The sequence below is a fragment of the Mustela putorius genome, unplaced genomic scaffold, assembly GCF_011764305.1.
Source record: "Mustela putorius furo isolate JIRA1106 unplaced genomic scaffold, ASM1176430v1.1 tig00003858_pilon_pilon_pilon, whole genome shotgun sequence".
Taxonomy (NCBI): domain Eukaryota; kingdom Metazoa; phylum Chordata; class Mammalia; order Carnivora; family Mustelidae; genus Mustela; species Mustela putorius.
Window position 1 is genome coordinate 31,204,930 of NW_025422010.1, and position 26,946 is coordinate 31,231,875.

General features: G+C 42.7%; 1 protein-coding gene across 10 annotated transcripts in view; it reads left to right on the forward strand.

Moving 5' to 3' along the window:
* FHOD3 (formin homology 2 domain containing 3) overlaps positions 1–26,946 on the forward strand; it is a 454,740-nt gene that overhangs the window by 334,979 nt on the left and 92,815 nt on the right. For 2 of the 10 annotated variants that reach the window (XM_004752275.3, XM_004752277.3), the window contains exons 12-15: positions 1,935–2,282; positions 2,683–2,754; positions 7,903–8,010; positions 26,113–26,247. In XM_004752275.3, the coding sequence (XP_004752332.1) occupies positions 1,935–2,282; positions 2,683–2,754; positions 7,903–8,010; positions 26,113–26,247 (663 nt within the window). The remainder of the gene's footprint in view (positions 1–1,934; positions 2,283–2,682; positions 2,755–7,902; positions 8,011–26,112; positions 26,248–26,946) is intronic. The other 8 variants (XM_013055963.2, XM_045065525.1, XM_004752281.3 and 5 more) reach the window with 6 other exon arrangements.

Genomic DNA, 26,946 nt, shown 5'->3' on the forward strand with positions numbered 1-26,946 from the left:
AAATGAGCAAGATCAAAGAAATTTTGGATAAATTAGGGTGAAACCTCTTTCTTGCAAACTTCAAAATCAATGGAATTTTTTGCTGCTCAGCCTCTTTCTCCAAGCCGCCAGTGCACAAAAAAGGGGTCCGTTTGATACACTGAGATGCCCGCCATTCCCAAGAGCCATGGGATCCTCTCTGATCAGACAAACTAGTGATTTGTTTCCTTGCTTTGGAAATGGCTGGGGAGAAGCCAGCAGGGCGCCGGTGTGGAGAGAGAAAAAGAATGACCTGGTCACAAAGAGTGAGCCACCCTTGTCCAAATGCCGGGGGAGAAGGGTGATCATTAGCCAGAGCCCCTCACCAATGGGGAGCTGCCATGCCTGGGGGTAATGATACCCAAGGGTGCTCTAGGGAGGAAGGAAGCTTGGTTGATAGTCCCACCATAGCTTGAAAACCAGCCACAGGAGATCCTGTAGACCCTCAGTGAATCCACTGGTCTGGCTCTCTATGAGCTTACATGTGCGTGGTCTGTCCCGCCCACACAAACCCATCTGCCCTCAGCTACTCTCGTGGTACAGCCCCTCCGACCCGATGGAAGAGTCTGACCAGAGAGAGCAACCTTCAAAGCATCCCTCTTGACCTTGTGCTCTCTTTACATGGGGCTGGAACTTCCACAGGTAAATGGTGGTTTATTGCTCTAAGGTCTTTTTTCTATAAGACCTGATCCTGGAGGCATCCTTGATCAAACTAGAGTTAGGCTTTCCAGCTTTAGGAAATAAAGTGGAAATGGTAAACACTGGGCCTGGATCTCCACAGTGGCTAAGGTACTCATTAACCTTGACCTGGATGTATTTATTTCTTGGCATAATCCAATCAGACCTCCAAGTGGCGAGAAAGATGCTCCTTACTTCTGTTGGGTTAGTGTCTCGCCCTGCGTGTTCTGCCTGCTGGCTGCTGTTATGTGTGTGCATGCTGTGTGTCCTGGGCCTTCGCTGAGCACTGAGACGAGGTCTCCTGCCATCCCCCGGCCCCCTCATCCAGCCAGGGGAATGGCTGTGTCCCTGCCCTTCTACACACAGGGACCTCTGAATTTGAGGTAGAAAAGAAAATGGGTCTCGTCCCATTCCCGAATAAGCATGGCTGGGAGTCAGGTTCTCCGGGAGAATGACCATGGTCTTGAAAAAATGCAGAGTTTAACAGATTCTCTGTGTACCTCCAAAGATCTCAGTGGTCCAAATGCAGTTCTGTGAAGATGGAAAAGTTTTACAATTGTGGCAGAACTGGGCGCCCTCCAGGAGTCCAGATGTCTAGGGCTTAGTCATAGAGGTGGGCTGTGGGGCAAGTGTGAGGTGGGTAAAACTTGACTTGCGTGCACCAGTCCCTCTTTTCTGGCTGTTGGCATTCCTTGCTGGCATCTCTTCTCCTTTGTCCTTTTCTGTGCATGCTTTTGAGGAAGCACGTGAAAGCAGCCTAAAGGACGAGGCTTGGCAGATACTTTCTCCTCCAGGCTGGGCTTTTTAGGAGGAGGACCGAACTTCAGTTGGACCAAGAGAAAGAAATGAAGTTCAAATCGTGGAAATTCACATGCCAGTATAGTCAGTGGGGAGAGCCTGGGGAGACTGGGGAGATACTGAAGAGGAGCCTTAGGGGCTCCATGAAATCCCCACACACAAGCCTGTGAAGGCCTGGAGGCCAGACTGGTTTGCAGGGGTGGGTCCTTGCGTTCGTCCACTTCTGGGAAGTCTTGCTTCCCAGATTGACAGGCCCAGGGTGCCGGGATTGTGGGGCAAACTGAAGCTTCTGGTGGTGGGCTTCCATGCTGCAGCTCAAGACACAGCTGGATTCCGGAGTGAAGCGCCTGTAATGGTAGTGGGTTTCCTGTGTCTTATTCACTTTCCTAACCTTTGCTTCCTTTTCCTTCCCCCCGCTTCCTTCCTCCCTGCTGGGGCAGCAGAGAGGCCAGACCTGCCTCGGAGCAGACCCCCGCTGGCGAGGATGCTGCACCCGAGAGCTCAGCCCTCTCCAGGGCCACCTCGCAGGGAAAGCGGCTTCCAGCCAGCCCTGCGGTGGGGAGTCCCTCGCGCAGCGGGTCCTCCGGGCCTGCCCTCCTGTCACCGCCCCTGACCCCTGCCTCCGCCTCCCGGCCCTCGTCTACGGCACCTGGTCCCCTGAAGGCATCACCGACCATAGAAAAGCTGCCCTATGTGCCCCACAGCCCTTTCCACCTCTTCTCCTATGACTTTGAGGATTCACCCTTGTCCGCCAAGGAGAAGGAGGCCGAGGCACAGAAGGAAAGCAGGTAGATCCCGCCTCCTGGAGGCCTGTGTGAGCTTCACCCTGGGAGGGCCGCAGAGCACGTTGCCTGAACCTTCCCGCTTGCCTTCAGCTGTGTTTGTGTGGCTTCCAGTCCAACCAGAGGGCAGCTGTGACGTCAACTAACTCCCTAACCACTAACTAACTACCAGGGTTCAGGCAAGAGCAGAAAATTGTCATTCGTTTGAATCAAAGAGCTCTTCTATTACACAATTACTAAAAATGGATTTTTAAGCATCAGGTTTTTAAAAATATGCATGGTCTGACAAAATTGATACATTTTGCCCCTACCTGTGTGGGCCTTGTTTGACCTGCGGAGCGTAGCACGAAGGGTTCCGCCCTCTTTTCATGCGGTGTTTTGAGTGGGATTTTCCTTCCTTTAATAGTCCCTCTGATTCCCCCCATTTGAGCACGTATTCCGCGTCTGAACCCTACAACTTCCGGTCTTTCTCTAATAGGTGGGTGTCTTTATTTTCTCTCCCTTTTCTAGAGCTTTCTGGTTTGATTCTAATCTATGTGGGTTTCTTTCAAGGATCTCCCCGTGAGATGGCAAGGAATTGTGGTTTGAATCCCTTCACAGGCATTGATGCAATTACATTATTAAGTATGAGCGCTCTGATGATTCTTGTAAAAATTGGAGAGAGAAGCAGAGGGAGGGAGGTGTGCAAGTCAGAACTGCACGAGAACATTTTGGCAGCTGCTCGTCACGTGCCTGTGTGCCTGCCCTTCACAGTTGCCTGGCTTAGGAGTTCTCTGCAGGTTGGGGAAAGGGGGGCAGAGGGTTTGAATATTTTGAGCCATCAATTGTCTAAAATCAATGATTGATGATACTGATGGCTTCTCTCTTAGAGTGATAATCATTGGTAATACTGACCTATTTATTATGAACCAGGCCTATACTTCCCATGAAATTAGCATCTTAAAGAGTTAATGCTGAGAGGTAGTTTCTGTTACCAGTCCTTATTTACAATGAGGAAACTAAGGCAGGGACAGCCAGGGAAGTGGGGAGTGGTTTCTACCCCAAGCGCTGTACTCCAGGTTTTGGTCCTAACTTGTACATTGCACAGTTCTCTTTTAGAGAGTCTCTCTCTCTCCTTCTTGGGCTCATCTGTGCAGCAGCTCCAAATACCAGGCCTGAACCTTGATCCCTCCCCACCAGGGGTTCTCGAGGAAAGTCCTTGCCAACAAAGTGCTTTTGCCCGAGCCTGCATTTGGGGGACCCTCGATCTGGGGGCTGAGCAAGAAGTTATGCCTTGTTTTGAATGAAGGCTTGTGGGACCCAGACTTGAAGAACAGCTCCTTCACACCACAAATAGGACCAGTTGCAACAGGTGTTGGATACTCTATCTAATAAATATAATTAATTTAGAAGTGTGACCATCAACCCTTTTGCTTACATACAAACTAAGAATATTTTGAAACTTCACTCAAGGTTTCTTGTTTTGTTTTATTTAATTAAAGATTTATTTATTTAGAGACAGAGAGCATGCACACATGGTGGGGGAGGGGCAGAGGGCAAGAATCCCAAGCAGACTCCTCTCTGAGTGCGGGCCCTACACAGGGCTTGATCCTATGACCCATGAGATCATGATCTGAGCCAAAACCAAGAGTCAGATATTCACCAACTGAGCCATCCAGGTGCCACATACTTCTCTCAAAGTTTTTTTTTTTTTTTTTTTTTTAAGATTTTATTTATTTATTTGACAGAGAGATCACAGTAGGAGAGAGGAAGGGAAGAGATCACAGAGAGAGAGGAAGGGAAGCAGGCCCCCTGCTGAGCAGAGAGCCCGATGTGGGACTCGATCCCAGGACCCTGAGATCATGACCTGAGCCGAAGGCAGCGGCTTAACCCACTGAGCCACCCAGGCGCCCCTTCTCTCAAAGTTTTAAATAGCCTGCCTGTAGTTTTTTGTTAGGAGTTTAAACTGTTGAGAAAGATATAATTTGTCTATTGTCTATGTGCTTTAAATTCCTTTTTGTCAAAACCTTGGGGTTTCCGATTTAAATGATTAAATTCTGGGAAACACCTGCATATGCCTCATTGGCAAAGCCTGTCCTCAGATGAATGAGGCTGAGTTTCTGTCAGAAAAAGTATGACTTCACATTTCAATTCCGATACATGCATGTCCCTGTGACGACCATCGCACTTCTAGAATTGAGAAACAAAAATGGACAGACTGTGAGTTATTTGGATAATTGTTCAGGTATTTTGAAAAAAAAAAAAAAAGCATTATGCTTGTTTTATTACCTTCATGTCATTTCAGCACAATTCCCAGGTAGGTGGGCAGGTAGATAGAGGTGGTGTGTGAGGCCTGGCTCTGAGGTTGCTCCTGAATAAACTAGGGCCTTCTCCTTCCTCAGTATATCTTAAGGGTTTCCCTCAAGAGGGAGACTTTCCCACACTGTGCCTTCGCCTGGTATCCTGGAGGTTTTGCCGCTCAAAACACTGCCCCATGCTGGTTGGCCTGGGTAAGGGTGTTGCTTTTTCCCCTAAAAGCAGAAGGCAGTTGTGAAGGGGAGGCAGGAGAGGAGAACTTGGAGACCCTAGGAGTGGCCACAAGTGGACCCATTTTAGGAAAAGAGCAGATACAAAACTCGTGGCTCTGAGCTCCCCTACTCTTGTTTGCAGGGTGGCATGGTATGCCTGCTGGAGTGTGTGAGCTCCACTTTGAGCACCTTACACTACAGCTTCTCTAGCAGTCTCTTCTAGGTCTCAAACTGTGGGCTTGCTAGATCTCTCACTTGATTTTTCTGGAACATCTCCAACACAGCTCTTAGGTCCTCCAAGAACAGTATTTCTGTGCAAGTTAAGAAATGTACCTTTGACTGGAATAAAAATAACTTGGTAATCTTGTGTTCCCCAGTAGGGTGCTGTTAGCCTGTGAGGGTGACTCTGGGCTTCCTGGTGATGGTCTCACAGGCTCTGATGGAGCTTTCCTGGGTCCAGGTCCCTCCCATTTGGTCGTTGCCTCTGCTTCTAGTCCTGGGGGATGGGAGTATGAGAAATACGTACGTTGCTGGAATGAACATACACATAAATTAAGAAAAACAGCTTCTTGTTTGTGCATAAGGATTGCCTTATATTTAACCGATAAATTTTTATAATTTTTAATCTTTTGTCTGACAGGAATCTGAATGCCGTATAAATATTGTTTGTACCTATTAATTTTCTGACATTCACTCACTGTGGTTTTCATGGAGTCTGTACGGCCCAGTGGTGGACTGCCACTGAACTGGTTCTAGTAGATACCAACCAGGTAGTCCTCGTAAAGGGCCAGAGGAGAAAAGTACAGTGAATTGAGTGAGTTGTATGATCCAGTTTGTTGGGCTGAAAATGAGAAGCAAAACTGAACAGACTGGGAGGTATTCCAATTTTAATTGCTCAGCCATTAAAAAAACCAAAGCAGGGGGAATATGCATTATGCTTGTTTTTATTTCCATCAGGTCATTTAAACTCCATTTTAGGAAAGTAATCCTGTTAAAACAATCTCCAAGATGTCCCCTTTTGGTGGGAAGGGGATGGTTTTAGATGCTTGTGTAGAGTAACAGGCTGAGTGCCCAGGCGGCTGGGGGATGCCGGGCCGCAGCCTGAGGTCTCAGAGCTTCTGACCGCGGCCACCTTCCCTGCCCACGTCACAGTGCTCTCTGCCCCCGTATCTGCCTCTTCTTCGCTCCTGAGCTTTTTTTCTCCTTTCTCTGCTGCCTTCTTTCTTTGTATGTTCTTCTCATCCTTTGCCTTTTGCCTTCTCCGTGCCCTGTGGTTTGGGAGCACTCTCGAAAAGTCAAACCAACCCTCACATGGAGAAGCAGTTAACCTATTAGACACATAGAGGGTTGGGTTTTTCAAGAGAAAAGAAAAGGAATGCCCAGAAGCCACGTCCTATGAAGGTGATGTGTTCATTGAGGAGGACGGTGTGGGGTAAGATTGTGTGAGCTGAGCCTTCTTCTGCCCTGTGGCGAGTCTCAGTCCTAAGCACGGCCTGACACGTGATCCCAAATATACATGAAGAGCGGTAGCTAAGCACACCAGACTTAGCAGCACAGGATAGATGTGGGGTAATATAAATATTTTGCTTCCCATTAAAGCAATGTAATTTCTGAAGGCAAATGGAAAATATATGTCTATATTCCACTTTTTAAAATAGATGGCCTATTTTTAATTTTTTTCTATACATAGCTTTTGATTTGGAGAATATTTTTATACAGTTGTAATCTAACTTGGTATAAATAATATATTCTGATGTTTTACTTGAGCATGCATATAAACATTTCTCGTCCTATCACATACAGAATTGGCAGTCATTTTAATGGTTGCATAATATTCCATCGATAAATAACAGATCACACTTTTCCACCATTCTTGCGTTGTTACCTATTTTGGTAATTTCTACCTTTTCTACCATGATCTTAATAATTTTCCAGTGACTATCACCATGCATGACATTTTCCATATGCAATTAACCATAATTATGTTGGCTTCCCAAAAGTAGGCTTAATTCTGTGAAAAGATATCCACATTTGAAGTTAAGTTGCTTCCTAGAATGATTTGTGCTAATTTCTGCTGATGGAAGCTTGAACTGGTTTCACTGGGTGTAGGAAGCTCTTTGTATTTTTGTACACTTATAGTGACCCATGGGGTCCCATATACCCAAATACAGTGTCCCCAACCAGTTTAGGTAAAGGAGTCAGCCCTGCCTTGTGGCTGAGCAGATTGAGAGGAAGAGCTCATTGAATCTCATTATTTGTAACTAATCATGAGTGTCTGCTCCCCAACCCTTTATTCCCCACCACAAGGGCTTCAGGTTATGATATGTTTTCTGGGAACACACTGAGGGATAATAGCTAAACACAAACTGCTAAAAAGGACAGCTATTCTAAAAAAGAGAAGGAAAATTCTAGAATTTTACAAATCCTGAAACTTGTCAGAGATGACTGGGAAATGATAAAGGCTCATTTAAACCCGATGGCTGTACTCTTGGTTTAAAAAAAAAAAAAATATATATATATATATATATATATATGCTGAAAATATGAATATATGTACCTCTGGTCAGCAGGCCAGTCCTGAAGGTCTGAGAACATTTTCTCCTTGGTCATCGAGCATGTGACAAGATGACATCTAATGAAGGGCATTGACTGGGAAATACCTAAGGCAGAATATTTACTATGATGTTTGTTTAGCTCATCATGTGGTATTTTCTATAGATCTTTAATGGATTTAACACTAGTTATACCACCATGGGAAGCATGAAGAATCTTCATATTTTCAAATGAAAATAATTTGGATTCTTTGTTAGCAAAAAATATTAACATACATTTAAGAAGGAAATATGAAGGTTTTATTTAAACCTTTTGTCATATATCCTGCTGCCTCAATGTTGGCCTTTGGGAAACCTCTCTAAATGAGAAGTAATCAAAACAAAGCAGTTAGTAAGTCAGTCAAAGCAGTTAGTAAGTTAGAATAATCACTAATGGGATTAGCATTTCTAAGCCTGATTTTCTTGCAAAAATTAAGATAGTTTGCTAAATGTTATTCATTTACTGACTTGTACTCATTTCTCTGTCTTTCCACACTCCTCCCCACCTTAAACTTCTGCACTGTTTAGATACAACAGCCTTGGCAACACCTCTTATCACTCAAGACCTTCTGGATCTGCTGTGCCTGCCACTCCCACATCATCTCTCTCAAATCCACCAGAGGCCAGGCCAGAAAGGTAGGTTTTGTAAGAAGCATGCAGATCACGTCACTGTCCTCCAGTGAAGGAAATCAGTTTAAGAGTAACTAAAGGAAAAGTATAAATAAAAAGCATAATCTGAGATGTTTTCCTTTACATAATGTAGTCCAGAGGCAAGAATATCTTCTCTTTCCACTATCTACAAAGTAAATATTTTATTAGAGGTGATATTTGTTACTGTTGTCTCATCTCCCTACAAACTTCCCATAGAAAGTATAAAAATTTGTTTCCCAAGTACGTAAATGTGAATGCTTTGATTGACCTGTGAAAAACCATTCTAGGTTTTGTGTAAGGTCTGCATTTTGTCCTATCAACATCAGTTTTTACCTTGCAATGATTAACTCCATATAAATCAGGAGGTAGTAGGCCCATTAAGGTCAATGCCTTAATGTAATTAGTCCAGGACCTACCAGAAGAGAAAAGAATTGCACGGGTCCATGGAAGGAATGTAACTTGGCAAGAGTATTAGACCACTAGAAATTAACTAATTATTACTTCTGGAAGCGAGTGATTGCATAAGGATGTGTTTACAAGGAAAAGGTAAGACCTGTAATTTTAGAACAATTAAAAACAGTTACCCTTATATGGTAAGAGTGCTGAGTTAGAGAAGACTGGCTAGGGTTACAACATACTCACTGAGAAGTTATTTAATACCTGAGGGTGAAATGCCACTTATGCCAACTCTTACCTTAGAGGGTGGTTTTGATGAGCCAATGAAAAGGTACCCATGAAAGCACTGTGTGAACCCCACTATGTGGGTCAGTGGGAAGTGACAATATGTTTTAAGATAGAACATCCGTGTCTCATGATCAGAAATCTAGACAGGAGCGATTCAGAGTTTGCCTCAAATCATGAATTAAAACAAACTCGACCTGTATTCCATACTCTGATTGTCTTCTGTGTATTCTGAAGTACGTTTTGTTGAGTGTGGCTGGTGGTTAGAGGTTTGGTTGGGATGGATAGCAGACAAGACCTTACAGTCCCAGGGAGAGGGGGCTGTCCAGTAGGCTTTATCTCACCACCCATCACATTATTTTCCAAGGTGGCACCTAAGCACCTTGTTGTCAAAATCTCAGGTTCCACAGCCCAGCATGGCCCTGGGCTGGGCATATTTGGGCTTAGTTAGGTCTTGACAATAAGATACCAAGTTGGTTACCTTGAAGACCCTGTCCTACACCCTAGGGTACCTCTTCTCAGGATCAGCTGAGATAACTTCTGGTCCCAGAGAGGTCACCAATGAAGAAGATCCTTATCTTAATAGATGTGAGATTGAAGGCCAAAGTCAGGAAATTAGAATCTTACTGATATTACATCTCAAATCTTACACGTGCTAGGTGGACAGCAACTTGGGAAGAAGAACCAGGTCCCATTCATTGCTGTGTCCCCCATAGTACCTGGGGCCTGGCTATGGCAGAGATGGCAGGAAACACTAGTTGAAGGATCAGGTGAATTATCCCCTTATTGGTTGGGGGAACAGTGTGGAGGTCCCTGAAGTTGACAAGTTATAAGGATGGGAAGTTTGCAGGTTTCCAAAGCCCTGGGCTTTGTGGGAAACTTCCCTCGGGTCCTAAAGAAGAAGCTCCAGTCTCTGCCTGTTTCCCATCCCCTGGAAGCCCAGTTCCAGGTTAGAGATGGGGAGTCCTCTGGAAAGACCCTGCCCCGGTCTCCTCCTCTGTTTGGCTGAGAGTCTCCTGGAGCCCAGGTGGGGTGGGATGAGGATTAAAAGAGGAATGTGGGGCTGGACCCCAGAGTGTCTGGGGAGGAGCCTAGTCTTCCTCCTGAGACCTCTGGAGCTGTTAGGGTTTGGAAGCGTTGGTGAGGTGCTCTAACACATCCATAAATGGACCCAGTGGGTTGAGGCCACAGGGACAGAGGCTACGAGAAGCTGTGTCTGAGTCCGAGAGAGTTGACCATGCCCAGGAAGGGCAGTGGCCATGGGGCTTGAGAGGAGCTATGGGTTTGGGCAGACTTGGAGGAGGGTGGGAGCAGGGCTAGTAGAATGAGTGAGGGGTCAGGTTTGCTCGAACATGAGAGTGTTAGAAACTAGCAACTGAGACAGAAGGTACTGGAAGAAAAGCAAATCGAAGGTGGAGATGTTTAACCTGGGGCATGCAAGGCATGAGGAGTCTGTATGACACCCAGGGAGATGTTGGGGGGCCCCAGGGAGGTGGACCCAGTGGTCCTTGGCTTGAAGAAGGTAGTGGCATGAAATCCCTCCAGGCAGCCTGCTGACACCTGGTGTAACGGGGCCTTTCCTTTCCTAAGTGGTCTGTTCTCTCTTACAACCATCTCTGCCATAGAGAGTTCTTTACTGCACCTTCTGCCACATCCACTAGCAAGTAAAGATGCAAAGGATTTATTACTTCCTTTACATTTGCATGATTTTTCCCAACTATCACTGTCTATGGCTTTGAAAAACCATGTGATGAATCATTTGAAACATCAGATGTGCTGTTCTGTTATTAAGATGAGCAGGTCCCCAGGCCTGACTGTGCCGCCATGTTTCCTCTTGCCTTGCTGGCTTATATTGGTGACTGTAAAAATAAGGAGGACCCCAACTCCAACTTACACTTGTATACCATCACCCAAATACATGATGTCAGTTGTACATATCATAATATATAATTTAATACAGCTTAATTTTTTTCTTTTTCATTTTTGACTACTGGATTCTTTGGATGTCACTCATAATTTGTTTTCATGTTTATGACTATTTCTTGCCCTATTAAGGTATATGATTGTTTTTACTGAGGTATATGCTTCAGTAGAATTCGTAATGCTATTAAGATGTTTTATATACACATAATTATTGAAACCAAGATGAAAAACTCAGGAAAGACATTAAAGCATTACGAACAAGAGTTGCATTTTTGCAGGGAGAAACCACGTCTTCTGTTAACACACTCCTGACAAATAAACAGCTTGTCAGGGTGATGTGCAGTACTGGAAAGAGCTAGAATTCTACTTCCTTGATTTAGAAATAAGTCTCCTTTCCCTGAAGTCCTAGGAGAATCAAGCCAACTAAAATACCTCTTCAGGCAGGTCGGGCCACTTACAACAGGCCTAGATACCACCAGGCATCATTGTGAGCTTAGAGTTTTCCATATTTTTCCCAAGCATACTAGTATATTGGACACTAATCAAATTTGGAATGATAAGTTGACCTAGAAAGGAAGAACTGAAGAAACAATATACAGAATTAAGTCAAGGCAAGGGTATTAAAAGGAAGCCATCTCCAGATCTCCTCATTATGTCATTACAGCCTCATTTATAGGGCTCTTTTTCAGAAACAGCGTGACTTTAATTTTCATGAAATCGGAAGTTGAGTTGTGCCAAAACAAGAGAACATAAGAAAACCAGAACTATTTGCAAAGGCCCTTGAAGATATAAGAAGCAACTGTTTACCAAAAGCAGACTTTCTAAATGCTTCAATTTTGAAAATGTGCTTTCTGAATGGAAATGTTCTAAATATTTTTATAAGAAAAAATTAGAAGACTATTTGAACCATTCATGTTGAGTATTCAAATGAGACAAACAAGCAAACAATAATTACACCACAGCAAATGTGTCTGGGAAGTTGGGAAGAGCAGACGGCATTCTCTTTCCATCCCTGCAGTGACATCTCCATCTTGTGGGCCTTTTCAGAAATGGCGGTCAGGTGCTCATTTCGTGTGGTGACCTCAGTTACTGGGTGACTGAGCAGGGGTCAGAAGTCCAGTGCCTGGGGTTGAAAGTACTTTGAGTCCGTCAGTCTCGGTGCTGGGCCTGGGGAATACGCTGATAACAAGGCCCGGCTTATACCATGAAAGGGGGCGTTAGGGCCACACACTGAGTGCTCCATGGGAGCACACTGGGAGAACCCCAGGCCCAGATTTCAGGCAGTCAGGGGGGAACTTTGTACACTTATTGAGCTGAAACCTGGAGGGTCAGTATGTGCCTTAAGCAATGATTGTGTTCTCTCTTTCACTTACAGCAGTACCATTGGTTACTGGAAAGGACAGTCACCTGCCTGTTCTATGGATTCCTATCAAGAGCCTTTAGAAAAATTCAGGAAATGTCTGCCCCATATAGTTGTCCCAGCAGAGTTTTTCCTACTTCCTGGGTGACAGTAAACCCACGTATAAGTAATGGCAGTTCCATTGGGAGTAATAATGCATAAAAGGAACAAGTAAAGGATGCAACTTTAAATTTTATTTTTATGTGGGCTTTGCATGTACAACGCATAGCATTTAAAAGGTTATATAATAGTAATACACTGTATAAACTGTTCTGCATTCTGCTTCTTCACTTAAAAAATATATCTTGGTCTCCCCCGCCTCCCCTGCCCCACCACAGTACTTAAAATTGTTGCATTCTTTTTAACGGCTGCATCCTGCTTTTTTCTCTTCATGTACCCAATTCCATACTGATGGGCCCGTGTCTTGCTGTGACCAGTGACAGTGCAGTGTAATTCGTGCCTCTGTGTCATGTAGTGTATATGTGGTTATCCATAGGATAAGGTCCTAGAAACAGATTTACTAAGTCAGTTGTTGATGCCTTTTAAATTTTGCCAGATTTCTCTTTGTGAAGACTGTACCCATTTTGATCGAAACAAGAGAGCTTGTTTGCCGATTCCTCTGCAAAAGGATCATTCAGCTTCTCAACCATTGCTAACCTGGCAGTGAAGAGTTATATGTCAGCAAAATTTAAATTCGCCCTTGTCTTACCATGAACATGATTGAGCATGTTTTCATATATCCACAAGCTCTTAATACTTCCTTTTCTGGGAATGTTTGGTTCATGGTCATTGAGCTCTTACCCAAGGGTGGAGGTTATTTATAGACTCTGATAAGAGCAGCCATTATTTTCCTCAGTCACTGGTCTTTTATTTCATTTCTGGTGGTTTTGCCATACAGAAAAATTTAAATTTTATGAATTAAATATGTTAATCTTTTTTTGTCTTCTGGTTTTGTGTTCCTCATGGAGCAAGCCTTTTCTCCCGTGCTTGCTTCCAGAATTTCAAGTTACAACTTTCACATTGAAATATTTTATCTATCTGGAAGTTATTTTGGCATATAGCATGAGGCGGAGACCCACCTTAAATGTTTTTGCTTGTTTGCATACTATTTATTGAATAATCCATCATTTCCCTACCAATTCATCACACACTGATAGGAACACAGATTCACGCCTGGGTCTGTGTTCAGACTATTCGTTAGGTGCATCTCCCATCTCCTGTCTTCTCTGAGGCAGTCAGGTGCTCTCCCTCTTCCCAGTTCTTGTCTTTACCAGTCAGTCAGTCATCTTTGGAGGGGACTGCATCATGGGCTACTTTGAAACAGTCCTGTCATTTTTGTCATCTGCTATTATGCAGTGTTTTATGGTGATTAATATATGGAACAGAGAATGAGGGGTAACTGGGGAGCCTGAGACTGAGCAGTAAGGACTAGGAGAATGGGAGCCTGCTGTGTTGAACAGTGACTTCTCCCAAGTCAAGCTGCCCCTTGTGTGATCTCATTTCCTGTGACCCCCTTCAACACCTGTCTCCACCACTGGTGTGGTAACTTCTTCACCAGAGTGAGGGTAAATAGGCATTTTCTGCCTATTTTCAGGCTCTTCTATTTATTTATACCTGCGTGGAAGGCCTTTTGCTCTGACTGTAACTTGCTATTACCTCTGTCTTCTCCACGTGGGCTCTCTGTTCTGCATGGATCTGCGTGTTTATGTCTTCTTGTTCTGGTCAACTTCAGCTTTTATAATCTCTTGCCTTCACTGATACCTACATGTGCTTGAGGTTTCATTTGTTTGGTCTTCAAACCACCACTTTCTTCAAATATATGATCCGTGTGGTTTTCTCGATCTCTGATACTTGCTGGTTATGTTCCATCACATGATCTATACAGTATTTTGTTAAAAATTGTGTTAGTGGAGTCAAGACCCCCACTGTCTAGTGGAGATTTAAAGGTTTGTTTGTTTTTTTTAATTTAAATTGGTCAACGTAGATTTTTTTTTAATATTTTATTTATTTATTTGAGAGAGAGAGAGCACAAGCAGGGGGAACAGCGGAGGCAGATGGAGAAGGAGGCTCTCCACTAAGCAGGGAGTCCGATGCAGGGCTCAATCCCAGGACCCTGGGATCATAACCTGAGCCTAGGGCAGATAGGTAAGGTACTGAGCCACCCAGGTGGCTCCCCCATAAAAGTAGATTAAAAAAAAAAATACATAAACCTCGAAAGTCACTGAGAAAATCCTGAATAGCATATAAAATAGGACAAAAGGCATAGCCTTGCTATGTGATTCCAATTAATGGCACCCGGTTCATAACTGCCAATAGGAAATAAAAGGCACCAATTTGGATTGAGTCCCTAGCATTCGGAGCAGTCGTGTTCTCGTTTTACCATATAGACTTCCTTCTTGCCTGCCGCTAATCCCCGATCCCAGTCTTGTCACGCTGGGTTCCCGTAAGGCTCAGTGGGGTGCTCTTTAATCGCCTGTGTTACAGCCGAAGTGCAGGAGGGAGAAGCACGGGTGCGTTGGCCATGGGAGTTGGTGGTGGGTCTGGCTCCCTGATGGCAGCTTCATGCGGTGATGCCAGGTGCTGTGGGACCATCAGCCCCTTGTACTGCAGGAGGACTCTGAATCCTCAACAGACTCCAGGGACTCTTCTCCCACATGTGTTTTAGAGCTGACTCCTCACCATTCCTCCTATGAGAGATTTAGTTCCAGATCTCTGTCATGCCTGGACTAGCTATTGAGAAGTAAATGTCCTTCCGAAATACAGATCTTAGTAGGTGACTTTTCCTGCTTAGAAACCTTGAATGACCCTCACTGCCTATCAGTGAAGCCCAGCCCGATTACCATCACCGACAGGATCGCTCCCGTTGGGTCCCACATGCACCTTCCAGCTTCCTCAGCCATCATGTCCCCCACCCTCACTGTACTTGAACCCCATGGAGATGGAGAGCCACCATGAGCATACCAGACTCTCCTGAGGCCTCTTCCCTCAAATATGCTCTGTTCTTTGACTCACCTCTCCTTTATTCACTCACTGGATTCCTCCTCAACCTCCAAAAGCCATGGAGATGACATCTGTCTTATAAAAGTCCTCTGACTTCTTCAGACAGAATGAATTGCAACGTCTCTATGGGTTCACATACCTGTATTTCAGCTCTTGGTCCTTTGACTCATCATGGGTTTATCCCTTTGTTTCTAAAATGGGGTTCACAAATCTATAGTGATCTGTGGTAGTGGACATGGGTCCTACAAACCCATGGGATCAAGATGGGTAACTTCACTAGACTGGCCATGTTATTATAAGATTTGGGGAAAATCATGAAGACAGGACTATGCTCTACAGGATCCATGTTTACATGACTTATAAAGAGGTGGTTTTTCTTTTCAGATCTCGGCTGATCTCATGCGCCTTGCCTTTTCCCATAGGATGACTGCTGCTCCTTCACTGTTGGGCAGCCGCCATTTCTCTGTCTCCCACATGAGATTCCCCAGACCCCTGTTCGCTGCCCTGTCCCATACCTCTTTGTCAAACAACAGGCGAACAGGTGCCTGACCAGGTTTAACCTCACAGAATCCTCTTTTCTTCCTTTGGAAAGTGGGATTAGAATAGATTTTTTTTTAACTACATAATTCTCTCATTCTTATTTATATACAAGGTAAGCATAGCAACTTTAAAGGGTACGTATTGTAATTCTGTTGGAAGTGAGAACAGTGTGCGTAACACTTTCGAGTTAGGTGAGATCTCTCACTAGGAAATGCAAATATCACTCCTCAGAGAATGCAGATGGAAGAGCTACACCCACAGAGCCGGGAAAAGCAAAAAAAAAAAGCCTTAAACCCGTCTCCCTGTCTTTGATGGCTAAGGTCTCCGGTATCGTAGCAGTGATGATGGAGAAAAGTTGCCTGTTTCTTGGGGCTGCCTCTGGAGCTTGCTCCTTTCATTTTGAGAGCTGAGTTGTAGCCTGGAAGTGTGAAAGAAGATTATCATTTCCTCATTTCAGGGCAAGCAGATGCTTTCTAGAGCTAGGCAGGACCAAGAATTACCTCTTCTCCTGTGATCCTTAGATCGGGTGACCCCCAATTTCATAGCCAGGCTGTGAGGACAACCTCACTGTTATGCATTGTCGAATTGCCATTTTATTACTATTCTTTGATCTCTATATCTTCATATTAAATCATCTATTTGTGAATTAAGTGATCATGTCAAATATCAAATAATTTGTGAGCTTAGTTGAACTTCTGTTACTGTATCACCAGGGATAATTTTTTAATAAAAAATGTTCAGATTGTTTCTCTTACAATTAAGACTTAACTCCAACTTACCAAAAGGAGTGTGTGTGTTTAAATAGCTTGTACAGTAATAATTGACCTAAAAAAGCTGAGCAGAAGTTTTGATGTATGTATATGCAGGTGAAACAATTATCACAATTGGGATAATGCAAATATCTGTCAGCCCAGACATGTTCTCATACCCTTCTGTGATTATGGCTGCCGCCCCCCATCCCAAGCAACAATGGGTCTGCTTTCTATCATTATAGATTAGTTTACATTTTTTAGACATTTATATAAATGTAATCACATTGTCTGGACTCTTAGGGAGGGGTTGACTTCTTTCAATTAGCATAACCATCTTGTAAATCCATTCATTGTATTTTACGTTTAAATACTTCTTCAGTCCTTTTTTATTGCTGACTAGTACTCCATTGTATAAATATACCGCAGTTTATCTGTTTACCTGTTGATGGACATTTGAGTTGTTTCCAAATTTTGGCTATGAGCATTTGTTTGCAAGTCTTGGAATGGAAATGTGCTTTCATTTCTCTTGGTTAAATGCCTAGAAATGAAATGGCCGAGTCCTAGGGTAGGAGCTTGTTTAGTTTCTTAAGAAATTGCTGAGCTGTCTTCCAAAATGGTTGTACACCAGAGTACCTCTGGCCTCATAAAATGAGATGAAACGTCTTCCTTGCTCTTGAATTTTCTCTAAGATATCAGTCAACACTAGGGGTCTGGGGTAACGGGCTTGTTTAAATGCCCAGCTCTGCTATATCCGAAATGGGATGACTCTGGCCCCTGTTTCCTCAACTATAAAGGGGAGAATAAGGGAACTTTGTGCAAGAGGTCATCGGCTTAAAAGAACCATTTCACATAAAAGCATTGCCACACAGTATTGTCTCCATAAATGGTAACTCTTATTACCAGCCCCATTTCAGTGAAATGGAATTCCTGTTTCAGACATACTGGCGGGGGAGGCTTTAACCAGATGGGTTTCTGGGGCAGCCCCCGGGGCCTGGTATGGCCAAGATTAAATATTGCAATTCCTCTCCCTCAGAGTCTATCATCCGCTCGGTTGCAAAACCTCTTTCTGGCTCCTCTCCACCTGCATTCTTAGGTGGCTTCACTCAGTTGCAGTTGCCTCGGGTGTAACTAACATGACTTCAGCTTTCCAGCTGCGTTCCGGGGTGGTGCGCCGTCCCGGTGACTCAGTCGGCTGGAAACCGCTGTGGGAAGGTTCAGATCAAACCCCCAGCCCGCTCTTGCCTCTCAGCCTGGAATTGCCAGGGTCCTATTCCATATCTAGCCTTGGCGATGGCAGCTTGACTTCTCCCCTGCGTTCAGAGATTTTAGGCTCTCCACATAAAATGAGATATGGCATGTACTGTTGTGTCCCAGATGCTGTTCTGAGCAAATCCATACCTACACTCGTGTTAACCTGACAGTGCTTCATGAGTGGCAAGTAGTATTACCACCATTTTACAAACAAGTGAACTGGGCTCACAGGTGCTCAATGATTGGCCGTGCTCAGGTTTTCTGTAAGCCTTGCACTCATTCCTTTCTGCCATAGCTGGCCCTCACATCAGCCAAGGTTAAACATCACAGCAACTTCCAATCACTGTAGGTCTTTTTCCTGGAAAACTTAATATGAAAGATAAAAATCTGTTAAAGATGCCTTTATAAGGAGAAGAACTTACCATACTAGCTTGAATTCTGGTATTTGGGTGTTAGGGGGCTTTTTGTTTGTTTTTTTGTTTTTTAAGGAATGAGTTGGGATAGTCCTTCTTGTATGGTCTGGATGCAGTCCAACATTGATATTATAGGTTAAGCCCATTTCCAGAAACAGGATTTACAAGACCAAGTGTATGTTCTTACATGTTGGCTTATCCAGACCTACGGAAATTTAATTTATTAATTTTATGTTTCTAGACTTTTGTTTCCAGTATGACCAAAGTGGTTTATATGCATCTAGGACAGAAAAGCTCATGGTGGGGGCATCTGGGTGGCTCAGTGGGTTAAAGACTCTGCCTTCGGCTTAGGTCATGATGCCAGGGTTCTGGGATCGAGCCCCGCATTGGGAATCTCTGCTCAGCAGGGAACCTGCTTCCTCCCTCTCTCTCTGCCTGCTTCTCTGCTTACTTGTGATCTCTGTCTGTCAAATTTAAAAAAAAAAAAAAAAAAGGAAAGAAAAGAAAAGAAAAAGAAAAGCTCATGGTGGGGGCAGGGGTGTGTGTGTGTCTTTTTATTCTCCCTTCCTGCTACAGGGATCAGTATTAGGGTGCTCAAGAGAATGAATCTTGAGTTGTTCAAGGCATTTTGTTTCATTTCCAGAAAAGAGGAACCATTCTGCATTGCTTTGAGTTAACAGCTCACATTTCAATTCTTTCCAAATGGAAATTATTAAGGAAGGAGACATCACGTATCATTAATGCTGCCTGACAGTGCTATTGCTGTGTGCCGACCAGAGAGTCACTATGAGAAGGCTCCTTACAAGGTCCAAGTGGGCACGAGTACAGTCTGCAAAAAGGAATGGCCTATCCATTTGACTAAACTGGACCGTCCTTAACTTTCTCAAGTTCTGATGCTACTTTAATTTTATATAGGCTCTAATACAGCTGACATAAGGAAATTATGTTACGGTAGGCTATAGAGAAGCTTCACGGGACTTCATTAGCGGTCACTAATGGCCCACTAGTAACTTATGTATTAAGTTTTCCCTGAAATAAGCGGAAACACTTAGAAGAACAAACTAAAGTCAGAAGTATAAGGGGGGACTGGCAGGGTCCTTGTCTCGCACTTCATCCAAGAGCCCAGACCACCTAATTCGCTCCTATGTCTTGCCTCTGAAAAGAGAACTCAGAAGGTAAAGCTGCTGGGGTTTAACAAACAACCACACAGAGCAGGCTGGGAAGCTGGGCTGGATTCAAATTCCCCATGTAGGGGAAAAATAGTCCCTAAAATAATTCTCTGTAGAGTACCTTACTTTTTGTTTTAAAATTCTGGAACTAGGGGCATCTGAGTGGCTCAGGTGGTTAAGCATCTGCCTTTGGCTCAGGTTATGATCCCAGAGTCCTGGGACCATGTCCCACATCGGAGTCTTTGCTTGGCAGGGAGCCTGCTTCTCCCTCTCCCTCACTTGTGTTCTCTCTCTTGGTTTCTCTCAAGTAAATAAATAAAATCTTTAAAAAAATAAATAAAATTCTGGAACTAGACTTAACTTTTTGTTGGACAGACATTGTATTGCCTGTAAGGTGACTGTTACTGTATATGGTCTCTGTTCCTTTCTGATCTACCACTTGTAGGCTCTCTCTTTGCTTAGAGGACCCCTTTCAATATTTTCTGTAGAGCTGGTTTGGTGTTTGCAAATTCTTTCAGTTTTTGTTTGTCCTGGAAGCTTTTAATCTCTCCTTCTATTTTCAATGATAGCCTAGCTGGATATAGTATTCTTGGCTGCATGTTTTTCTCATTTAGTGCTCTGAAAATATCATGCCAGCTCTTTCTGGCCTGCCAGGTCTCTGTGGATAAGTCAGCTGCCAATCTAATATTTTTACCATTGTATGTTACAGACTTCTTTTCCCGGGCTGCTTTCAGGATTTTCTCTTTGTCACTAAGACTTGTGAATTTTACTATTAGGTGACGGGGTGTGGGCTTATTCTTATTGATTTTGAGGGGTGTTCTCTGAACCTCCTGAATTTTGATGCTCGTTCCCTTTGCCATATTGGGGAAATTCTCCCCAATAATTCTCTCCAGTATACCTGCTGCTCCTCTCTCTCTTTCTTCTTCTTCTGGAATCCCAATTATTCTAATGTTGTTTCGTCTTATGGTGTCACTTATCTCTCAAATTCTCTCCTCGTGGTCCAGTAGCTGTTTGTCCCTCTTTTGCTCAGCTTCTTTATTCTCTGTCATTTGGTCTTCTATATCACTAATTCTTTCTTCTGCCTCATTTATCCTAGCAGTGAGAGCCTCCATTTTTTATTGCACCTCATTAATAGCTTTTTTGATTTCAACTTGGTTAGATTTTAGTTCTTTTATTTCTCCAGAAAGGGAATGTCTGTATTGATTAGGTCCCTAGCCTTCGGTACTGCCTCTTGTTCTTTTTTTTGTGGTGAATTTTTCCATCTTGTCATTTTGCCCAGATAAGGGTATATGAAGGAGCAAGTAAAATAATAAAAGGGTGGCAACAACCCCAGGAAAATATGCTTTAACCAAATCAGAAGAGATCCCAAATCGTGAGGGGGGAGAAAGGGGATAAAAAGAGGTTCAAAAAGGAAGAAAGAAAAAAAAAGAGAAAAAAAAAAGAAAAGAATTTTTAAAAAATGAAAACGAATAAAGAAAAATATAAAAAAGAAAAAATACATATATTAGATAAACTAGTTAAAAAAACGTTAAAAAAGAAAAGGGTAAAAATTAAAAAAAAAATTTACCCAAAGGCGAGAAAAAAGAAAAAAAAAAAAAGAAAAAAATTAAATTAACTGCAAGACTAAAAAAAAAATCACAGGGAGAAAGCCATGAGTTCCGTGCTTTGCTTTCTCCTTCTCTGGAATTCTGCTGCTCTCCTTGGTATTGAAATGGCACTCCTTGGTAGGTGAACTTGGTCTTGGCTGGATTTTTTGTTGATCTTCTGGGGGAGGGGCCTGGTGTAGTGCTTCTCAAGTCTCTTTGCCCCAGGCGGAATTGCACCACCCTTACCCGGGGCCGGGCTGAGTAATCCGCTCAGGTTTGCTTTCAGGAGCTTTTGTTCCCTGAGCGCTTTCCCTAGAGTTCCGGAGGACGGGAATACAAATGGCGGCCTCCTGGTCTCCGGCCCCGGCCCCGAGGAACCGAGAGCCCAGGGCCCCACTCCTCAGTGCGCCCTCAGAGAACAGCGCCCAGTTACTCCCGTCTGCCTGACCTCCGGCCGCGCTCCGAGCTCACCGAGCCTGTGGCTGGTTCAAGGTAACCCCGAGCTGTGAGCTTACTGTCGGCTCTGTCTCTGCAGCCGGCTTTCCCGTTCCAATACCCGCAAGCTCTGCGACACTCAGACACCCCCGATCCTTCTGTGACCCTGCGGGACCTGAGGCCACGCTGCCCCCGCGTGGGCTTCGCCCCAGTTTAGCCTCTGGAGCGATGTCCCTCAGTAGAACAGACTTTTAAAAGTCCTGATTTTGTGCTCCATTGCTCCGCCGCTTGCCGGGAGCCGGCCCCTCCCCCCAGGGTCTATCTTCCCTTCGCTTTGGATTCACGTCTCCGCCAGTCCTACCTTTCAGAAAGTGGTTGTTTTTCTGTTTCTAGAATTGCTGTTCTTCTTCTCTTCGATCTGCCGATGGATTTGTAGGTGTTTGCAATCTTTAGATAAGCTATCTAGCTGATCTCTGGCTACCTGAAGTAGTCTCAGCCTGTTACTTCTCCGCCATCTTGACTCCTCCCCACCTAGACTTAACTTTTAATGTTCAGCTAACTTAGGGCTTCAAAGATATTTGATATTAAAAGAAGAACTTTTATTTTTAAAGACCAAAAGAATGATTTCAAAAAATATATTCCAGGTTTACAGAAGATTTTCAATAATGACAAAGTTCTAGGACTATAAAGAATATTATATATAAAATTGAAGCCCCTGTCCCTTTGATTTTTTTTTTCTTCTGCTGGTGATGACCACCTGAAATCAGTTTTATTGTTTCTGTATATATATATATTCTGTACATGTATTATTTTGCTTTGCATATCTTTAAATTTCACAGAAATATAGCTTGCTATTCATATTCTTCCAACTATCTTATTTTTTGTCAACCTGCAATCTGAGACATCTGAAACAATATATATCACTATGGTTTTAACTTGCATTCTTTTCCCCTCATTTCTAGTAAAGATGAGATGAGCATCATTTGTATATTTATTGGCCATTAATTTTCTTACTCAGCAAAATGTCCATTATTTTTTGGAAGGCAGCTATGCTAACCACTATACCACCAACACTCTGGCACAAAATGTCCATTATTTTTGGTTCATTTTTTTCCACAGAGTAGTTTCTTTTTTTTCTGATGTGGAGTGGTTCTTTTTGTTGTATGTATACTAATCCTTTGTGGTTTATATGTGTTACAAGTAGCTCCTCCTAGGTGGTGGCTTTTCTTTATTCTTAAATACTCTTTAAATGAGTACAAATTTCAAATGTTAATATATATAAATGTATCAAGTTTTTCCTGTTTGATTGCCCTTTTTGGTTTCTGGTATTAAAGTTCCTTCTTGAGATCAAACATTGCAAAGTTTTGCTTTTTACATTTTCCACTTAAACTCCTAGAAATTATTTTGTGTTTGGTATGTGGAAGGTCTAATGATGTTTTGTTTTATGTGGCTGATAGTCCAATTGTTATATAGCCCATCACTTCACCACTGATTGAACAATTCTAACATTAAGAGGCTCTTAATGTTCCAGGATTGAGGAATGTTTACCATAGTTTTAAAAAAATTTTTGTTAAATACCCATTGTCAGGTTAAGACAGTGCTCTCCAATCCTAAGCTTTCTGAAGTTGTTGTTGTTTTTCTAATAACAAGTGAGTGTTGCATTTAAAGCTTTTTCTGCATCTATAGAGATAGTCATGGTTTTTCTCCTGTATCTATTAATTTGGTAAATTACAGTCGTTGATTTTTACATCTTAAACATCCTTGCATTGATTGGACAGACAAAACGTGATTGGACAGACAAAACGTGATTTTATTTCAGACTTTGCAGCAGTGTTTATATTTGCAGTCAGTATATAAGTTTCTATCTTCATACTGTTCTTGTTTGGGTTTTGTGTCAGAGTACTACTAATCACATAATATGAGCTGGGAGCTTGTTCTTTATATTCTCTGAAACTGTGTATGAGTAAAAAGAGGTCTTCTCTGATTATCTTATAGAAAATACTTTAAAAAGTCTGAGACTTGTGGGGATTTTTTTGTTTGTTTCACTTTGGTGTGTATGGATGTATCTGTAACTAATTGGTTCAATTTGTTAAGGTTAACAAAGCTTTCTTAAATATTCCTTCCTCAGTCAGACTTAGTAAGTTATTTTTAGAAAATCATCTATTTCGTCAAAGTTTCCAAACATACTGTCATAAAAATTTCTCATTTTCTCATAATTATTTTTGTCTCCTCTAATAGCCATAGTTGTATCTAGGTGCGATTCTTGAATATTGTTTATTTCTAGCTTTTTTCTTGAACAATTTTGACAGAATGTATTATTATTATTGTAAAAAATTATAAATCAGCTTTGATTTTTTTTACAAGATTTTTTTTTAAGATTTTCTTTATTTTTTTGACAGAGAGATTACAAGTAGGCAGAGAAGCAGGCAGAGAGAGAGGAGGAATCAGGCCCCACACTGAGCAGAGAACCTGATGTGGGGTTCGATCCCGGGACCTTGGGATCATGACCTTAGCTGGAGGCAGAGGCTTAACCCCCTGAGCCACTGAGGAACCCCAGATTTTGTTGATTTCCTCTGTATCTTAATTTCTCTCTTTCATTCATCTTTGTTCATACCTTTATTTCCTTTCTTTTGTCTTCTTTGAATTTATTCTACTGTTGCTTTTCAGATTATTGAGTTAACTTCTTTTCTAATATAAACACTGCAGGCAATAAGTCTCCTTCTAAGTACTACTCTAGAAGCATCCTATAAATCTTGATATATAGCTTTTTCATTATAGTAGCCTTTGAATATTTTCTGTGTGTTTCTTCTTTGGCCCAAGTTACTTAGAAGTGTTTACAATTTAAATTGTTACAAATTTAAAATTTTAAAATTTTACCTTCTTCTGTTCAATTCAGTTGCATTGTGGTTAAGAAGGTAGCCCATATGAAACCAGTTTTTGTTATTTCTTTATGAGCTTTGTGGCAGGATCGGTGGTCAGTGAGTGGACAGTGTCTGTGTATTTGAGACGAATGTGTCTTCTTTAACTTGGGGCATTGGGTGTATTATGTTCCTTTGTTATGTTAAACTTATTAATTCAAGTCCAAAAATCCATCCTGTCCATAACAAATTTCTGTCAATCCCTGTATGAGAGGTATGGTAAACCTGGTCACCCTTGGCTTAGATTTAGTGGCGTGTAACAGAAAAATAAATAATAGCAGCTTAAGCAAGATAGTCTGGACTTCATTTATGTGAAGGAGAAATCCAATTCTATACATGCCTGAATGTCCAGGGCTGATGTCTAGCTCCCTAGTGGGCCTGGAGTATAGGGTGTAGTGGCTCCCTTCCTGGAGCTATCAGGAATGGCCGTTTCTTCCCTCTACATCTGCCCCCACTGAAAGAGAGCCAGAGGCCACTCCCCTCCTCTGGGGAGAATGGCTGTGGGACTTATGGCAGAATATAAGTAATATCAGAGTTGTATCTTTCTCCCGTGCTAAGAACCCTTGTGTTCTCCACCAGGCAGCATGTTTTCACTGAATTGAAGTAGGATTTCACTCAATCAATATTTCAGAAATAGTCGTATCTTACTTTTGGAATTTTTTTCAATAGATTAAGGCCTCATTGTTTATGCAGATTTGTTTTTCCATTATCCAGAGGTCCAACAGACTCCTCTTCCCGACAGTCTCCCTTCCTTATTTTTCATGTACTTACATAATTTTCCTTTTTCCCACCCATTCTCCTGACTTAACATTTGCTGGGATCCCCAATCCTGTGATCCCTCACTGAAGCCTCCCACAGCTGGCTGTCCCCAGAAGGCCATCTTCGGTGGGCACTCCAGATTGTGTGGTATCTCCAAGAGTCAAGTCCTTTGAACATGCTGTCTGTTCTTGGATGCTTCTTGACATATAATGAAATTTCCTTAATTCCAATCAGATTTCAGACCATTGGACCATTGCTGGGTCTTTTTTTCTTCATCTGTTATCCCAACACCTGTTTTAAGATGACACAGTTATTTATTTTGAGGGCGTATATTGCGAATCTGGTGTACACTAAAATATATTTCTAGTATATGTAAAATAGAAAACAGTTTTTTTCATAAAGATAGATAGATAGATTTTTATTTTATTTCAATTCAATGAACATATACTGTATTATTGGTTTCAGAGGTAGAGGTCAGTGATTGATCAGTTGTATATAACACCTAGTACTTACTACATCATGTAATGAATGTCCCTCACCCAGTTACCCCATTCCCCCATGCCCTCCCCTTTAGCAACCCTCAGTTTGCTTCCTATAGTCAAGAGTCTCTTATGGTTTATCTCCCTCTCTGATTTTGTCTTATTTTATTTTTCCCTCCCTTCCCCCATAATCCTCCATTTTATTTTTTAAATTCCACATATGATTGCGAGCATATGATAGTTGTCTTTCTCTGACTGATGTATTTTGCTTAGCATAATACCCTCTAGTTCCATCCATGTCTTTGCAAATGTCAAGATTTCATTTTTTTAAATTGATGGCTGAGTAAGAAAACGGCTTTACATTGAATGTCGGTTCCATAAAGTCTTTCCATAGACAGGTTTAAAATATGTGTGTATCTCTCTGTAAAGAGAGAGAGGATGGAGGGGAGGATGGAGAGAGGATGAGCCTGTATTTATATGTTGTGTGTATTACTGGAATTGTTTTGGGGAATAACAACACTCACCATTGATGACTGCTTCTATGCCAAGCATGGTGCTTAGTGATTTATATACATTACCATCTTCTTGTCCTTTCAGCACATGAAGTGGGTTAATTCCCTCCATTTACAGATGAAGATCCTGAAATACTCAGTAATTTTCCCCCAGCGATACCTAGGTACCAGTGGGCCAGACCCTCAATTCTAACTGAAGTCTGGCTGGTTCCTACTTGGGTGCTTTTAATCACGGGTCAAGCCACTAAAACATTAACTCTGTATCTTTAGGTCATCACTGAGTGGTCTTCTCACATCATCCTTTAGGCAGCACCAAGAGTCACTGGCAGCAGAGAGAGAGCGGCGGCGGCAGGAGAGAGAAGAAAGGTTGCAGAGGATAGAACGGGAAGAAAGGAACAAATTCAAGTAAGAGGAATCTCAAGATTTTCTAACTAACAAACTGAAAATTAAAGCACATACCTTCATGTTCTCTATGATTAATACCGGTCTGAAGGGTTAGGTAGTAATATGTTTGCTTTAGATTGGGTCTCTTGTTTTTAAGAAACAGCAAGACATTTCTGAAATGGGCTAGCTCTGGCTTGTTATAGCCTTCTCCCTCTAACCAAATGGCAGGAAGCACAGAAAACCAGCCAAATACAATTAGGAACTTGTGTATTTTGGGGGCCTCCATTATCTAAAATGGTCTTATCCAGACCTTCCTGAAGACGGAGAACCTAATTGTCTTAACTTAATTTGTCATTTCCCCCTAAAGCTACTCATGTTTTATTCATATTCTATTGGATGCCAAAAGAAATTGCTTTTTCCACTTCCTGGTTTGCTTCTTTGCCCTGTGTAACAATCTTCAGTATATTTTTTTTGAACAATAATTTCTCCTCCTGTGGAGGAGAAAGCCATTCTGCCGATTACTCCCAGTCCATTATCCCACTGATTTCTCTGGGCTCCATCCAGCTCTAAGGCTGTGTTCCTGTCACAGCCTGTCTGCCCCCACTGAATCCAGGGTCACCCCATTTCTCCTCCAGCTCCAGCCTGTGCACCTGTTCTCCAAGCCTCCTGGTCGACCTCCTTCCGCTTCTCTTCCCTGAGCTTCATGCTGTGTGGTGCTTT